Consider the following 17,674-nt stretch of genomic DNA (forward strand, 5'->3'; position numbering starts at 1 on the left):
AGATCAAAAACATTCACAATGATGTTAACATATCTGAAAAATACTAAAGATGAGACTGTTCAGAGAGATGTTGCTTGTCTAATCGCCAACTTTGCACAAAGCAGTATGTGGCATACATATATATATATATAGCCATTATTAAATGGGCACTTTTCTGTGTGTTATAAAATTTTGACTAAACTTTTGATTTCTATTATGGGAGTAATTATAAGAAACGTACCAAGAGCAGGTCATGGATAGAGGGTGCATTACTTTGCTGTGGTCGGCAGCAGCTACAGCTCAAGATGCTCAAACCATAACGATGTTTGCCAAAGCCATTGCCAATTTATGTGGAAATGGTAACTACTTGCACTTAGTCTTAATTGCAAATCTTAAACATGCAATATATAAGTAGCCTAATGGTTTGTTGTTGCATAACGTAGAAGAATTGCACACAAAGCTCAGGTCTAAAGGCGGGATTGCAGCCTTGTTGGAAATGGCTGCCCGAAGCGGACACTCAGACGTTTATGCACAAGTTGCTCGTGGATTTGCAAACTTCGCCAGCTCCGAGTCAACAATATCAACCCAAGGTTATGTTTATATTGTTTACAAGAATAACCCGATTCGTGGATAACCAATTATCTCGGATCACTTGATCATATACATACGTTTAGTTATCTTTTAAATTAGTCTATACGTATAATGCTTTAAATACCATACTTTTAAATTTTTGTTCTAAACGTAACCATGATCATTAGCTTATTTTTCAAAAATGATGCAAATTTCAATTTAAAGGTGATCTATATAACTCAGGAGAGAGTAGAAGGAAATCGACTTTAATAGAAGATGGAGCGCTCTCTTGGATCATAGAGAAGTCCAAGACTAAAGCCTCAACTATTAAGTTGCATATCGAAGTAGCCCTTTGCAGCTTAGCGCAACATGGTAATCATCGTACACAAAAAAAAAAAAAAAAAGAACAGATTACAGATTCGAGCTATCGGAAATAAGCATATTGTTAATGTAACAGTATCGAATTTTAAAATAAAGTATAACCGTAATAGAAGGTAGATTCCTCCGGTTTAATTATTGATTTTACTTTTAATATTTGAAGAAGCAAACGCTAAAAAGATGGTGAAGGAAGGAGCAATGTGGGAGCTTGTGAGGATTTACAGAGACTCTTCAAGAGAAGACCTGAGAATTCTTGCTCATCAAATTCTTACCTCAAGTCCCATTTTCCTCAGCGAACTCAAACATGTTTGTGATGAACTCCGGTTAGTCCTTTTTTACCTAACCAAATCAAACCTAATTGCAAGAAAAGAAAAAATAATAATAAGTGTCGATAAACATTCAATAAGTTATTAATTAAGGGAAAAAGTGGAATATATATGTGTTAGCTTATGTAACAAAAAATGTTTATGTTTAAAGAAACAATCTATCAACGCATAATCAGCGTCTAAACCAAACTGTCTGGTTGGAGAATTCACTTGATTTCTATTGATGTATGCAGGGATATTGATGGAACTCCGATATATCGTGAATACAATTCGGAAATGACAATTGAAAATGATTTATTACAACACATCAACATCATATATGAAGCGGTTCTAGCAGCTGAAAAGGAAAATGTGATTTTGGCAACGTACTACAAAGGAAAAGAACAACTTGCAGATTTATGTACTACATTACTAGAAACGACGTGGGCTGAAGAACTAAAGAGCAAGCTCGGAGTGACATTGAAATGGATTAAAAACGAGTAAAAAGATTGATATTTTTATGTTTTTTTAGCGTAGATTATGGGATCTATGTTTAATCTGGCATTCTATGATTTTCATCAAATTATTGTTTTACTTTGGGTGATCAATGTTCGTCAATTGTAAAACTATAGAGTTCGTGATTTGGAATTATATAAAGAGAAATGTTTTTTTTTTCTTCGTGCTTATTATTATTAACAAAAAAACATATGTTTGTTAATTTACCATCTATCGCCTATACCATTTTATAGGAGTGTATTATATCGAAAGTTTTTTCCAATTTTGATAATCTACTTGTTCGATCGGCGACTAACAATTAGTAAGGGCCAAATTGCAAAGAGTTCCTCTCCGACCGATCGATCTAAACCTTTGAATGAATTTTTTTTTGAAAAAGCCCTTTGAACTGAATTTTCTTTGTGGTTTTACAATTCCTTATGTCCAAAGTGAAGGCAAATTGCTCAAATATAATCGGACATTAGGTTCGTTATGTCTCGACTCTCGCGTATTGTGACTAACGGGTCTGCTTTAAACCGGTTCTTGATTTATATTGATCTTTTGGTTACATACATGGTGAATTTAAAAATAAATGTTAAAATCTAGTCTTATCTTTGTTTTTTTAGTTAAGAACAGAAAATCACAAAAGATCGATATAAATCAAGAACAAATGTTAAAATCTAGTCTAATCAGTTTGTTAATAATCAATGATTGGTAATTACATCATTATATCCAACTATATACAGTAAAACCTCTATAAATTAATACTCGATAAATTAATAATCACTATAAATTAATAAATTTTGCTAGTTCCAAATCGGGTCAATGTAAAAATTCATCAAATTCGATAAGATAATAAGATAATAATTTTTTCGAAACCCTTATATAAATATATAGTCCCAACAAAAACAGATTTTAATAATTATATAAATTTATGTAAATATATATAAATATAATATTTTGAAATATGACTAATGTGTTTGTTTTTACTTAAAATTGAAATCTCATTGGTTCTCTATTATATCAATAGCTCTTATTGCTGTTTTACTATATACATTCAAAATTATGATAATATTTTGTTGTGATAATTGATTTTCTTACATGTAAATGTTTTTAAATGTATTGTAGTATTATTTTCAATTTTTTCATCACTAATATTGATAGTAGCCATAGATTTTTTATAAATTTTAAACTTATGAACATATATATTTTTACATGGACAATCCAATATGATGTTAAAAACTATTTTATTATGATAGTTATAATTGTTAATTATAATTTATATCATAAGATTTGTTAAAATTTTAAAATATAATATTATTTCAAAGAAATTGTTAAAACTTATACACGAAAAGCAAATTTTTTTTGTAAATTAATATTACAATAAATTAATAAAATATCATGGTCTAAACATTATTAATTTATAAAGATTTTACTGTATAGCGTAGTGATCATCGAGTTGTGATGTTAAGGCATACATACTGAAAAGGCTAAAACCAATTTCCGAATTTGACCATATAATATCTCTATATAAAAAGTAAATCCATATTATACACACAAACACACGTATGAATATCTGCTTGCATGAAGTTTAAGGTCGTCGAATTTCTTCAGTATATGAGGAATATACTCTCAAAGCATGTTTTAATATTATTTAAAATTCGTACAAAAAAACTTATATTAAAATAATGGGCATAAACAAAGTCAAATAATAATAAAATAAAATAAAAAACAAAATAATTTGGTTGACAACAACAACAAAACAACAGAAACTATCAGACAACAATACAAATTGTCAACTATTATTATAGACTTATAGTAATCAAAAGTCTAAACTAATGGTTTAATGAATTAATTCTATCCATTACGAATTTTGAAAATTTCAATCTCTCAGCCTTATACTCTTAAAAAATGAAATATCATATGCATAACAGCATAAGCTCGCAGCTGGCTCTGTTTTGTCATGAGATGGTACTCTGTTTTGTTTACTTTCTCAGTTGTTTTTTTTCTTCTTTTTAATGAAATTCAGACAATTTGCAGGACTTGGAAAAAATGTTGAAGTTGTAAATAGTAAGTCGCGCGGTTATTAGTTAGTAGCTGGGTTATACCAACTTGTAATTACGATTTTGTTGCTAGCAAATAGAAATGATTAATTATAGAAAAAAATAGATTAAGCAAGTAGTCTTAAAAATGATCAACAATATAAATAAACTATCAAGCGGCGTGAGAGGGAAGTAGTGTGTACCACTCCTATTTACTTGTGTGTGCTTCTAGCCTTCCACTTCGTCACTACCCAGCAGCTAACAATATCATGCTGTAATTGTGATAATTTTATTTATTCTTATACCATTTTTCTTTGAAAATTTTATTTATTTATTCTTATTAATTCTTGTGTGATAATTTTTCTTTTCTTTTTTTTGGCATATACCATGCATTTTTTCTCTGCAAAAGTCAAATCAATTTACCTCTCTATTTTAAGCATTCTTGTGAAACAAAAGTCAAACCATATCTTCCTTATGGAACACTCAAATAAATTAGCCCTTCACTACTGCTCAAACATTGACTAGGATTACAGTCGGTTCAACAATTCGCCTGTAATGTTAATGTTGGAGCAGATGGTTCATTTCACAAATATTTATAACATGCAATTTAATGTTTTGTTATAGTATTAATTTTGAATCATTATCCGACTTCAAATTCACATAATACATGCCTTTGATAAAATAATATCATAATTTAGAAAAAAAGATTTCGTAAATGATCATTTTAGCGATCACAATAAATTTTTTTAAACTATATACATGTAAGTTAGAAAATTCGAAATACATATAACTTGACCAGGTGATTCAACCCACAAAACCACAACATATACAAACTTCTGAAAACTTAAATCCAAAATCTGATAGAAATATGTAATTTAGTCATCTATTAAATTTAGATAATGCATGTTACTGAATACAACTTTTATATAATTTAGATTAAAACTTATGATATTTTGCTTGATTTGTGCATATTAGGTTTTACTCATTGGTCAAACACGAAATCGAGTTCCATATATACTAGTCTATTCATTTTTTCAGATTAAAGGATTTCTTAGTACATCTTGTTTTAAACTTTCACTTGTATTTTTCGCAAAACAAAAAATGCACTTGGTTAAGTCTGAAAGCATTTTTGTTTTTAGTCTAAAAGCGTCTGAATATATTAGTTAGAGACGCATGTAATCATCAACGGACAAAATCCAATTATAGTCAAACTTTAAGAGTACAGTACCTTGAACGGCTGAGATCTTATTTAGGGACGATCCGCAAAATTCTCCTTAGACTATGGAGATTTGTCGACGCTTGTAATACGGGAAGAGTCGACATTGCCTTTTTGCAAATATCTCATTATAAATATAACAATCGGCGATATAGTGGCCTTGTATTTTACAACGATCATTCTATCAAGGGAATAAACTATATTAAACATAGAAAATAGCTGTGACTAAAAAATAATACGAAAATACATGTTTTGACACGTCCGAGGAACAACATGCCCCTTGAGAGTAATGGTGTGTGATCTTTGTAGAAGTTTAAATATAGTTTGATCTTTTCCCGACTATCTCGCGCGAACTCGAACAATCGTTTAATAATCTCTTAAAATATGTAATGCATACAGAGGTCGTGCGAATATCTTGCCCATTTTGGGATTTGGATCTATTTTTGATCAGCCAAAAAAAAAACAACTCCAAGTAGCCAGTAGAATAGCTAGCTTATGGACATGAAAAAGCTGTCACGCTAGAAAAAACAATATTGGAGTCACGACAAAACAAACTCACCTCGATCAACAATATTATAATAGATCAACAAATATATTACGACTTGATGCGCATAATCACGGTATGATACTATGTATATACTAGTGAGGTCTTATGTACTTAATCCTAATTTCTAAGATAATTATATAATTTGTTATACCGTTTAAGTATATATCATAGTGATCAACAAGAACACGATCACCAATTTCTATCGCCCTTAATTATATATATCAAAGTTTGATAACCAAACTATATATCTCCGATAAAATACAGGGTTTAGACTTCTTTGATGTTTGACCCAAAAAAAGCAAAGACTTCTTTGATCAAAGAGAGAGGGAAAACATATTCAAATTTGGCGCCAAGACAATAACAGTCAAAAAAGCAACCACCGAACTTTGTGACTCCTTTTTTCTGGTTTTCATTGTCAATTACGAAACTGCCTTACAAGAGACTAGGTTAGTTTTTTTTTTTTTATAACAATTTAGGTTAAAATTAAGTTGCACACTTGCACTTACTTATAAGTTATAACCCAAGTTAATAGTCCTAACTCCTGACTATAAAGGGATTTTTCATTACTATCAATTACTTTCCGTCTTTTATTTAAACAGAAAGGAAAGCTTAACATAATTTCAGAGATAAAATAAAATAAATAACATATTTGATGGTTAAAATTTTATCTAATACAAATTTCGTAATGTTAAAATTTATATAGAAACAAAAAAAAAAGATTTTACAGAATAAAATGGTCCTACGATAACAAGAATGTATGAGCTGTAATGCCACATCAGCGTATTCCCCCACGGGGTTTTTCTGTCCATTCAACGTTTCGTTCCTACGAGTTGCTCAAAAGCTATTTTTCTTTTCTCTTTTCATGTGGGTTGTGTTTTTTCCCCCTCTCTCCATTTTTGTTTTTCCATTTTATAAAGAATCGAATTATTCTTAGAGAAAGTCACATAAAAAAAATTATAATATAAAATAATAATATATCGGAGAATTAACGGCACCGACCGATCCGACCCAAAATCACGTGGACCCTCTTCTTTTGGTTAATTCTGTTGCCAAATCTCATCGTAATGATCTTATTACGTCCTCATGACGTGGCTCCCACCGGTTACTGATTACCGGCTGTTCCCGTTTCCGGCGTAGAATCATACACACATTTTTCCCGCTAAAACGGACGTGGAAAGGATAGTTAAAGAGAAAGTTGTTAAGTTTTTCTTTATAAAAGGCAACATATCCACATATAATGAATATTTATGGATTTCTTTTGGACGCAGGAAGGGCTCATAACTCTGTTTATTGTTTTGTAGTTGTCCTAAGATTATCCGCCAACATATTTTGATTTTGGACACATTTTTTATATATATTTCATCTAAGCTAGAATAAACAGTAATCGGCTGTGGCCTGTGGGGATATAATACTTAAACCAGATTTTAAAACTACTAAGCAAATTAATCATTAATGTGTCATTCATAAGTATACATTAATAGGTAATAAATGTATAGCAGAAGAATCATCTTTGGTCTATTAAAAGCTTAACGAATAGTTAAATGCTTTTGCAGCTTCGGTTACTGCACCGCACGTCCAAGGATGTATGGAAACTGTAATAGTATTACATAGAACTATGTCGTCCACGTGGCAAGATCATCACCGTCTACGATTGTAGATCGTTAAGACAATACTGTAATTGCACGTGACATGGTTCTGGTCCTTCTGGAGAAAGTGGCCCATACGTGGGGCATTTTCGTATTTAATGCGAATGATCTCCTTTAGATCCTTATGTGATACACTTGTTTCTTTTCCGAAAAATTTATGCTCCTAAATAATCTTTACACATAATAAAATAAGAATCTAATTTTTTTTTTTTTGGAATCTTCTAACTGTAGCCTCTTTTTATAATATGTTTCTACGAAAATTAACGAAATCACGCTTATGGACGATCATAAATTTTCAATAAAGTTGATTTGTGATATTCCCGTTTTAAGATTGTCTGTTTAATTTTATCATTATGAGCCAATTAAAAATTAGTATAGGGTCGGTAACTCAAAATGAGTAATGGGTAGGCCGAGAAACTCACCTCATCAACGTGAGTGTCACGCGCGAATTTACTTTTTCTTCCGCTACGTCTGGACCAATTAAATGTCACCACGTGACTAACCCCTAAATCCTCTGTAAGAAAAAGACATTTTTACCCCTCACGACACGCTTAAAGTGACACTCTCTCTCTTGCCAGCTTTAAAGTAGGTCCCTTGAAGATCTTTCTCCTCTTAAAATTGCGCCTCTCGATTCGGAGATTCCCAGGACATGGAAAGACATATATACCCTTATATAGCCAATAAACCGGAACCGAATACGAGGATTTTACCGGGAATTAACTTTTGGGAGAGTACGAGTCTCGAGAAGCGCGTAGCTCTCACGTGGCCACGTCATGAGGGAGGTGGGTGAATGAATGAGAGGAAAAAGGGGTGGAATTTCTCATCGTAGCTACGAAGCGAGTATCATTTGACGTGGGACCTTTAAGATTATGACACGTGGCCTACCCTGGCCGTTAGATCGATGATTGTCGGGAGGGAATAGAGTGGAAAGCACGCAAAGGAAAGGGAAACCCACTTATGACAGGTGGCGTCCTAGCTGGACAGTTGAACAACCAGAATTAACGATCTATTGACACGTGGAGGTGTGGCTCATTTCCATTATGATGGGATCTCTAACTAATCTCAGTAAATATTTAATGGGCTCTAATTCAACCTCTCTTTTTTTTGGGATTTATTTGATGTCGAAAATTCTGTGCTTGGTACGTATAAAAGTGAAAATATATATTTGAACGAAAGAATGAAATACTGAAGACTTTCAGAAAAGGTATGAGATGTAAACTGTATATATGAATACCATAAGTTATAAATAAAATGATAATTCTCAGAGGATATTGTTCCGTAAGAATTGGGTCAAATACAATGGATTACCGTTTTGTTGGGTTTAAACTTTGAAGGAATGAATGATGATTATAGAAACATATCAAGGTTAAAAAATATATATATATATATTATATATTAAAAAAAAAATGAAACATTATAAGTCCAACTATGAAAGACTTTTTGAGTCGTGCTCCTCCATGTGACGTTTTTATATAAGTTGCAGTCTTGCAGAGAGAAATTAACAAGTTAATTAAATATTTATTTATCTATATATATAAATAGGGAGCCCAATGTATGGAAGGATTATTATGTGAAAGCGTGCTTTGAACCATCTAAGAGAGAAAGAGAGAAATAAAGAAAAAGTAACAGTCTCTCAGGAGTCAAGAGAGATAAAACGGCACCGTTTATTTGCAGGGGATTTTATGTTTGTTAGGCATCTTTGGTAGAAGAAGAAGAAGAAACAGAGAATAAGAAGAAGAAGAAGCAAAAGGTTGAAAACGACGGCGTATTTGCATCAAAGAGATTGAGAGAAAGATAGATATGGCGATGAAGGGTTATTTGGATGAGTATGAAAAGCTTGTTATTAGGATGAACACTCCAAGGTTTTTTTTTCTTTCTTCTTTCTCTTTTATTTTTGGCGATTTTCTTGGATTCTTCCAAAGATTAGAACAGATCTCGTTTAAATTGAAAGAAAAAACCAGAGCTTGTGTTCCCTCTTTTGTCTCATCGTTTTTTCTGGGTAACTAATTTCGTCTTTGTCTTTCCTTTTCCGATATTTTTTTTCCCGGGTGGAAGATTTTCCCGGAAAAAAAATGAGATCAATTTCAAAAGTTTTAGAATGAAGTTTTGAAATTTCAAATTTTTTCTTTCCGTCCATCGTTTCATTTACTTTTTTTTTTCCAATAAAAAATATTAAATATTTAAAAGTTTGTTCTTTCTGTCTTCTTCGTAAAAGAATTTTCCCAACTCTCTTTCGGGCCTCTCTCTGGCACCAACTTGAATTTTTTTGAGGTCTTATCTTCTTCTTCTTCTTCTCCAAACTTTAATTGATAAATCCCACTATTTCCTAGATAACCAATTTTATTTATGACGGAAATGATAAAAATCTAAAACTAATTCGTACATAAATTACAGGGTTGTTATCGACAATGGTGTTTGTTCTTCAGCGACAATTGTCAAGGTTAGCCCCTTCTTGTTATACATATAAATTTTATTAAACCACCATCAAGCTTCAAACCAAATTATTCATTTTAAATCTAAAGATTATAAATTTAACAATTATTTTTCTTCTCAGGTTGACAGTGCAAGAGGACATGGTATTTTGTTAGAAGCCGTACAGATTCTCACAGATTTAAATCTCTCCATTAAAAAAGCTTACATTTCTTCTGATGGAAGATGGAACATGGATGGTAATAACAATCTCAAAAATTTCAAAAATTCATACTAATATTTAATCTTGTTAATTACATTTATAACTCTGTTTTTCCTAATTCCTTTTGTGTGGTTTCGTTTTTTTTTTTTTCCAATCACTGCAGTTTTCCACGTGACTGACTTAAACGGAAACAAATTGAATGATCAGAGCGTCTTGAGATACATTGAACAGGTAATTTCGTAATTTAATATTTATTTTAACCAAAATAATGTCTGAACTCTGAAGACTGAATTCATTTGAACATGGGATTCTAAAAATAGAAGCTTTACTCTTTCTTTCTGATTTGACAGTCGATAGAGACGGTTTACTACGGAGAAGACATTGAAGTTAACGGTTTAACAGCCTTAGAGTTAACCGGAACAGACCGAATTGGTTTACTATCCGAAATGTTTGCTGTTCTCTCTGATCTCAACTGCGATGTAGTTGACGCTAAGCTATGGACACATAACGGTAGAGTCGCGTCTTTGATCTACCTCAAAGATTGCAGCTCAGGATCTCCGATTCTTGATTCTCACCGGATATCCAAGATCGAGGGACGGTTAAAGAACGTTTTGAACGGCGATAACGACGTTAAATCCTCTGCAAAGACTTGTGTTTCGATGGATGTGATGACGCACATTGAACGTAGGCTTCATCAGCTTATGTTTGAAGATAGAGACTACGAGAGGAAGAGGTCCAAGAAACAGGAGAGATCTCCAATGGTGGTTGTGACGGTTCAGAATTGGGCTGAGAGGGGTTACTCGGTCGTTAATGTTCATTGTCGAGACCGGACAAAGCTTTTATTTGACGTGGTTTGTACGTTAACCGATATGGAATATGCAGTGTTCCATGCTACTATCAACACGTCTACAGACCAAGCTCACATGGTATGTTTCCTTGAAAACAATCTTGCAATATTGAGGATCTTTGTTAGTTTTTGAGCTAAAATATCTTTCCTTTATTTTTGGGTTAAATTTGTTTAGGAATTCTATATCCGGCATAAAGATGGATCACCGATAAGTTCAGAAGCAGAGAGGCAACGAGTGATTCAATGCTTAGAAGCTGCAGTGGAAAGAAGAGCATCTGAGGTATAAAACCACACTGAAATTGATTTGATTTTTTCGAATGTTTAATCAGAAATCTAAACCGTTCTTTGGTTTTCCTTTGTGTGTGTGTGTGTGTAGGGTGTGAGATTAGAGCTGAGACATCCGGATAAACAAGGTTTATTAGCAGAGGTTACACGGACGTTCAGAGAAAACGGTCTGAATGTTACAAGAACAGAGATTTCAACGAGCTGCGACATGGCTACAAACATATTCTATGTAACGAATGCGAATGGAGATGAAGCCGACTCGAAACTGATTGAATCAGTTAGGGAGAAAATCGGTTTGGAGTGTTTAAGAGTGAAAGAAATGCCATCATTGAATCATAACAAGGGAGATGGAGGAGAACAGCAACAGACTAAACAAGTGTTGGTTTCACTTGGAAGCTTGGTCTGGAGAAATCTATTCAACTTTGGTCTCATCAAATCTTGTTCTTGAGTCTTTCAAATCTTGGGTCAACCGAACCACCGGTTCAATGAAATTTATCCTTTGAAAGGCACGCGGATTTTATTCCAAGAAGTCTGCGTGCCTTAAAAAGAATTTGGTTTTTTTTTTAATCGGTGTGATTCGGTAAAGTTAATTTAAAGTTAGGCAATGTTTGGTCATGTTTGGCAATGTAAATAGAGAGGTTCAGAAAGTATTTTTATTGTGGGGTTTTAGGTGTTAGGAAAGGTTGTACAAAGTTTCTAAAGTTGATTATTAATTATTCTTATTACTATATTGTTGTGTGTGTTAGATTATTAGTAGTTGACTTGTATTTGCTTGGTGGAATATTATAATGTTCTTCCATCATTCCATGGTCCAATTATTTAAATTATGGAAAATTCTAGATGTGGTTATGAACATATGTCCCATAAAAATTGCATCCACAATTTTGTTTACTTATTTAAAAGTGTTGTACTGTATGTTCTAGTATTTTGAAAATTGGAACTTTCGATCATAACTTTCCAACAAGAAAAAGGACAACAAAGGTAGGTAGCCAATATAAAGCTTTTTGGTAGGTGATACTTGGAAGTTGGAATAATTGGAAAATGATGCATTGGCGTCTCTCTATTTTCCATTCCACGTTGCTCAATTGCTTATTTAATTTTGTTGAAAATACATTTCAGAAGTTGGTGATATAGAAAGCGTAAATATAGATTTATCTCATTATTCAAATTCAAATCACATGTCCATCTCCAGTCGAGTAAAAAATATCACGAAAAATTAGAAATGTATGATTCATCCATGTACAATAACTATCAATATATCTGACGTCGTTCTCATGAATTAGGTCTAAGTTGTTAATTAGTAGTTTATGTGTCAATATTACCGACAGCTTTCTATGCTAATTACCTCAACTATTACATTTTGTTTTATTTTATATAATATAAAAGCTTCACATAGTTTCGGCCAACGAAGAGCACGCACAGACGCACTCAATACGCTTACTACGGAAACTGAATACATCAGCATGAATCAGAAACGAAAACAGGAACAAAGAAAGGGGTATAAAAAAAAGGAGACATAAAACAAACTTGGTTTCTTTAATTTTTTTTTTTAGTTCAACTGGCAACTAATAAAAGCCTAAATACACTACCTCATAAACTGGGTTTTATTTCTTGCAGATAACATCACACGTTCAAGAAAGCATATCAAGAAATTTTTTGTCTAATCTACCACTCGACAGCATATCCATAACCATGATTATAATGGAAGCATCTGCAGCAAACCTACACCTCTTCATATCTTCGATGAGTTCAACAGCAGTGGTTAAGCTGCTACCTCGGAGATGTGCTCGGATTAGTGTGTTGTACGTATAACCATCTGGCGCAACCCCATCCTCTTTCATTTTTATAAACAACAGATCCGCTTCAGACAGCGAGCCTTTCTTACATAATCCTCCAATCATTATATTGTGTGTTTTGACATCAGGCTTCACTCCTTTGAGAGGAAGGCTACAGAATAAATCCCATGCATCATCGACCTTACTTGCATTGCACATCCCGTGAAGGATGATATTGTAGATAGCAATACCAAGATCCATTTTACTCTTCTGCATTTTTCCAAGTATTTCCAATGCCTTTTCCACTTCTCCATTGTCACACAAACCATCCAACAAAATACCATAAGTTACAACACTAGGTGGCACACCAAGGGAGACCATCTCTTGGAAGATTTCTTTGGCGGCATTAATTTTTCCAGATTGACAAAACCCTTGGATGAGAGTGCTATAAGTGACTGTATCCGCAACCACTCCTCTCAGAGACATTTTTCGGAAGAGTTTAAGACCATCGTCAACCTGCTTAGCCTTACAATATCCATTTATAAGGGTACCATAAGTCACGATATCAGGATCGCATCCCTTGCTAACCATCAGATCAAGCACCTGGTTGGCTTCATCTAGGCGGTTCTCCATGCAAAACCCATTTATCAAAGAAGTATATGTGATGGTATCAGGATCTATGCCTCTAGTGATCATCTCCTTATACAATTCATTAGCTTCTACAAGTTTTCCTTCTTTCACAAAACTATCACTCAGCGCATTGAAAGTGAAAACGTCGGGGGTGATTTTCCTAGTGATCATATCCCTCAACAACTGTGCACCATCATCCCATCTATCGGCTTTACAAAGTCCTCCTATGAGAGAGGTGTAGGTGATAACATCTGCCTTGATCCCTTTCGTTTCCATTTCATTGAAAAGGTTTAGTGCATTGTCGAAGCTCCCATCTTTACAAAGACTATCAATGACGATATTGTAATTGGTTTCATTGAGTTTGATCTTTCTTCCTTCCATCTTTTTCAGCAAATCCATGGCCAAGGCAGTGTTCCCGGACTTGCAGATTCTGTTTAAAATCGGTCCGTAGGTAAATGCATCAGGTTGGCACCCATTTTCCACCATTCGATCGATTAACTCAACCGCTCCAGACATTTTACCTTTGAGACAAAGTCCATTGACAAGAGTGTTAAGCGTAATGAGATCAGGCATATGTCCCGTTTCTACCATTCGATCAACTAAATCCACAGCTTCAGAGACTCTACCCACGAGGCATAATCCATTGAGGAGTGTGTTAAATGTGATTGTGGTAGGCTCATACCCAAGTTTCAATATCTTTCCCAAAACAGAAAACGCAAAATCGAGTTTCCGGCGCCGGCAGAAGCAATTGATCATAATAGTCAGGGTGTAGAGGTTATGCGCAAGCCCGTTCAATTCCATCTGCTTGCAGAGAGCTAACACGAGATCATACTGTTTCGTTTTGGCAATTCCACTAAACAATCTGCTGAAATCTATGATACTAGGAAGAGGACGAGACTGAATCATGGACTGGAATAGATCAAGAGCATCATCCTTGTTGATATCGACAATCCCACTTTTCAATCTCTCTCTAAACGAGAGATTTCTATCGCTATCGCTGCAGAGTCCAGAAAAGTCTCTTTGGCAGCAAGACAAGAAACCACAAGAGATCAGATCAGCTGTAAGAATACCTCGACTCAAGAAACGACGCCGAAACAATCTCTGAGTGACCCACATCATTCTTTGTTTCAAGTTGCAAATCTGAAAACCCTAGACAACAACGGAATTCGCGTCTTCGAGTTTGTAGTGAGCGACTTGATTCATCGTATTTTCACCACCAATATCTGCACATTGAACTAATTTCATCAACAGAACATAAAAAACATTTCATCAATCATTTGTGGTGAATTCTGATTCTGAATGTTTGAACCATAAAAAAAGAAATACCTCAGCTTTCTGGAACATTGAGGCTTTATTAGGCTAGTCGATCTCGCAATAAGAGTGACAGAATATTCTTTCACAAGAACAACGAAGAAGCAAGTTCAACAATTCGTCAAGTCGTGGAGGTTCTATCTTCTTCTTCTTCCCCAAAATTGCATAAACCGTCGATACACAATTCTGGTTTTTGGGAGTTTTTTCATATCGACGAGTCCGGTATGCATTAAACCGGACCCAGCACACAATTTTTTTTAATTACCTTATACTATCATTTTTGACGTACTATTTTCATATAGGATCATTCACCTTATATTATCATTTTTAATCCTAACCCGTTTCGTTTATTTCCGTATATAATATAACGAGACATGATGTTTTCTTCTGTTTGTATCTCAGTTTCCGGACTGAACAAGTCCCTTCTAGTTTAGATTTGCCGTAACAAATCATATCGCCGGTTCATGCTCATTATAGTTAACCATACAAAACACTGAACCGGCCAATTTTCATAGGTTTTTACATTTCGCTCTGGTAACTGGTTCTTTCGTATACGTCAGAGCCAACAACACAAGAAAGCCAGAGTGTTAGCAAGAGTTCATCTCCGCTTTAGCTTCTCCAATGGCAGCTTATTTATTGACTTTTTCCAGGAATAGTCTCTCACTTTATAAATCTTACACAGGCATCAAAATTAATGAGGGGAATGAAAGAACAACAAGAGTAATTTTATTCGGTATCAATCACGCAAGAACAAGAAGCTCAATATTGTTAAAACTTTTGACATTACAAATGCAGCTGTTGTGAAAAACACACACAACAAAAAAGTCTTAACCGAGACCAGCAGTTTCGTCTTGGCGAGGAGCGTCTTCTTTGATGCGGGGTGGTCTCACAATCTTATCGATAAGTCCGTACTCAATCGCTTCTTCTGCGTTGAACCTTTTCATCCGGCTCAAGTCTTTGAAGATCTGTATCATCAGCAATCATTTGCACTAAGATTTTTGATCAAAAATAGTAAAGAGAAAACTGTTTGGTTTGGTTATTAGTAATATGAACACTAACCCTTTCCGCAGGCTGCCCGGTATTCTTTGCTAGTTCGTTGAAGAGGTAATCTCTTATCCTTGAAAGCTCTTTTGCTTCATTTTGGATATCATCAGCCTGAGGGGGGGAAGTTTGTAGTTCATAGTTACAAATAATGAATTGCATAAAGATTTTACAAGTCCATAACTCGGCTCATTTACCTGACCACGGGCTGCACCTGCTGGTGACTGGAGGGCGATTCTTGACAATGGCATTGCAAACCGTTGCCCCTTTCACAGAAACAAAAATAGTTCAACTTCATGTTTCCTCTGAGTCTAGCATACGTGTTTCATTTCGTTTCCAAGATGCATAGATGATTAAAAAAAAAAGTGAAAAAAAAGAGATTACCTTTTCTCCGGCAGCAAGAAGAAAACCTGCAAGGTTATAGGCAAGCCCAACGCAATGTGTCCCAACTGGACTTTTCAAGCTCTTCATTGTATCATAGATAGCTAGACTTGGAGTAAGCTACCCAAAAAAAAAGCACAAATTTCTAATCTTTAACTTCAAAATTTAGACAAGTATAAGCTAAGAGCAAAAGATGTAAAGAATGGAAGAGAAACTCACATCACCGCCTGGACCATTTAAGTACATATAAATCCTCCTCGAGTCATCGAGAGTATCAAGGTACAACATGGTTGCTAATATCTGGTTGCTAAACTCTTCATCAATGTTTTGTCCAATGAAGATTACACGCTCTCGATACTGCAAACAAAGAAACAAAGTTGCATTTCCTTTTTCTTACTGGCCATAAAGAAACATACACACAAGATTATTATGTAGTAGTTGAATATACGTACAAGGGCGTTCCATATATCAACCCATTGCCAAGTGCCTTCTTCTCGGTTTCTGTAGGGAACTCTCGGTGTTCCTATTGGCATCATCTTTACCCGTGACCTACTCGCTTTCCCAGTCCTGCAGAAACCACACAGAGTTTACCACGAAAGACAAAGCTAATGAATCTATCACATTCAGAGGCAATGACCATGCTCACTAATACTCATATCTGTGACCAAACTTTTAAGTAATTCACCGTTCAAAATTCATAACAGGAACTTTCATCACTAATCAAGCATACATTATGATAGGGGTAGCAAAAAAACCCCTAAATTTAAGCAAAATGAACAAGAGAAGGGTCCAAACAAAAGCTAAATCTAAAAATCAATTCTTTTGAATAGAAAAGAGTTTCGCACTTACCCGGATTGCAAACTCTTGTGAATTCTGCCATAGAACTCCTTATTCAAATTCTGATACCCATTTGTCAAAAAGCCTGAACAAATTCCGAAAACAGTGACATGAAGAAAATCAGCTCCCTAGCATCGCACGGGCCAAAAGAAAAAACTTTCTAACAGATTAAGAAAAAAAGAAACGAACTTGCAGACTGAGGCTTCAACCCAGAATAAAGCTTGATGCTACAGCTGCAAAAACCATAGAAACACAAAATCAGATGCAAGTGTTTATAAATCAGAGCCAGAAGTATGTCGATTTTAGAGAATCGAAGGTCACCTCGAACTCAGAGAAGGCTGGTGAAGGGTTGTATTAAGCGAGACCGCCATGCTCGTCGAGCGTGTTAGAGTCGAACACTGAATTTGTGTTTTTCTTTTTTTCTATCAGCCTTGAAGGACAAAAAAATTACATACAGATTGGGTATTTTGTTGAAGAAACCAGATGGATGGGTTTATCAACTAAATTGGTTTGCTTCAACCGATTGGTTTAGATATGCTATGGTTAATTCAGCTTTGTGATTTACTTGGTTAGTGAATGAGACAACAGAACTTTGAACTTACGAGTTCTATTTTCTGAACCTGCCTCTCTCTAATAAATAGAGTTTCATAGCCGTTGGATCATTTTGGCATTTGAAGGTTCAGATGTAATTATATCAATTGAGGTGCAAATCGTTATAAATCTAGATCAGGTAAGTGTAATACCAACAAGATAATGACTA

General features: G+C 34.4%; 3 protein-coding genes across 3 annotated transcripts; 1 reads left to right on the forward strand and 2 right to left on the reverse strand.

Annotated features, from left to right (window-relative positions):
* Nucleotides 1-8,708: 8,708 nt before the first annotated feature.
* On the forward strand, nt 8,709-11,570 carry LOC18993631 (ACT domain-containing protein ACR8). The gene is made up of 7 exons (XM_006417173.2): nt 8,709-9,037; nt 9,570-9,615; nt 9,730-9,844; nt 9,971-10,038; nt 10,158-10,733; nt 10,830-10,934; nt 11,031-11,570. Exons 1-7 carry the CDS (start codon nt 8,976-8,978, stop codon nt 11,385-11,387), a joined length of 1,329 nt encoding a protein of 442 aa, XP_006417236.2. The 5' UTR covers nt 8,709-8,975; the 3' UTR covers nt 11,388-11,570.
* A 904-nt stretch (nt 11,571-12,474) lies between these two features.
* Nucleotides 12,475-14,789, reverse strand: LOC18993632 (pentatricopeptide repeat-containing protein At1g12300, mitochondrial). Its single transcript, XM_006417174.2, has 2 exons — nt 14,671-14,789; nt 12,475-14,567 (listed from the first exon to the last, which is right to left on the reverse strand). The coding sequence occupies exon 2, from the start codon at nt 14,461-14,463 to the stop codon at nt 12,571-12,573; it is 1,893 nt and encodes a 630-aa protein (XP_006417237.2). The 5' UTR covers nt 14,464-14,567; nt 14,671-14,789; the 3' UTR covers nt 12,475-12,570.
* A 486-nt stretch (nt 14,790-15,275) lies between these two features.
* On the reverse strand, nt 15,276-17,380 carry LOC18993633 (ATP-dependent Clp protease proteolytic subunit-related protein 2, chloroplastic). Its single transcript, XM_006417175.2, has 9 exons — nt 17,236-17,380; nt 17,104-17,147; nt 16,927-16,999; nt 16,530-16,644; nt 16,297-16,434; nt 16,081-16,197; nt 15,894-15,962; nt 15,715-15,810; nt 15,276-15,620 (listed from the first exon to the last, which is right to left on the reverse strand). The coding sequence occupies exons 1-9, from the start codon at nt 17,283-17,285 to the stop codon at nt 15,483-15,485; spliced, it is 840 nt and encodes a 279-aa protein (XP_006417238.1). The 5' UTR covers nt 17,286-17,380; the 3' UTR covers nt 15,276-15,482.
* Nucleotides 17,381-17,674: the final 294 nt, after the last annotated feature.

The sequence above is a fragment of the Eutrema salsugineum genome, unplaced genomic scaffold (assembly GCF_000478725.1).
Source record: "Eutrema salsugineum unplaced genomic scaffold, Eutsalg1_0 scaffold_5, whole genome shotgun sequence".
NCBI lineage: Eukaryota > Viridiplantae > Streptophyta > Magnoliopsida > Brassicales > Brassicaceae > Eutrema > Eutrema salsugineum.

Coding starts and splice junctions, on each gene's coding strand:
- LOC18993631 (XM_006417173.2), top strand. CDS start 8,976: ATGGCGATGAAGGGTTATTTGGATGAGTATGAAAAGCTTGTTATTAGG. Junction 9,616..9,729: donor CTTCAGCGACAATTGTCAAG/GTTAGCCCCTTC, acceptor TTTTCTTCTCAG/GTTGACAGTGCAAGAGGACA. Junction 10,935..11,030: donor TGGAAAGAAGAGCATCTGAG/GTATAAAACCAC, acceptor GTGTGTGTGTAG/GGTGTGAGATTAGAGCTGAG.
- LOC18993632 (XM_006417174.2), bottom strand. CDS start 14,463: ATGATGTGGGTCACTCAGAGATTGTTTCGGCGTCGTTTCTTGAGTCGA.
- LOC18993633 (XM_006417175.2), bottom strand. CDS start 17,285: ATGGCGGTCTCGCTTAATACAACCCTTCACCAGCCTTCTCTGAGTTCG. Junction 16,435..16,529: donor TTGATATATGGAACGCCCTT/GTACGTATATTC, acceptor CTTTGTTTGCAG/TATCGAGAGCGTGTAATCTT. Junction 15,963..16,080: donor TTCTTGCTGCCGGAGAAAAG/GTAATCTCTTTT, acceptor TTTCTGTGAAAG/GGGCAACGGTTTGCAATGCC.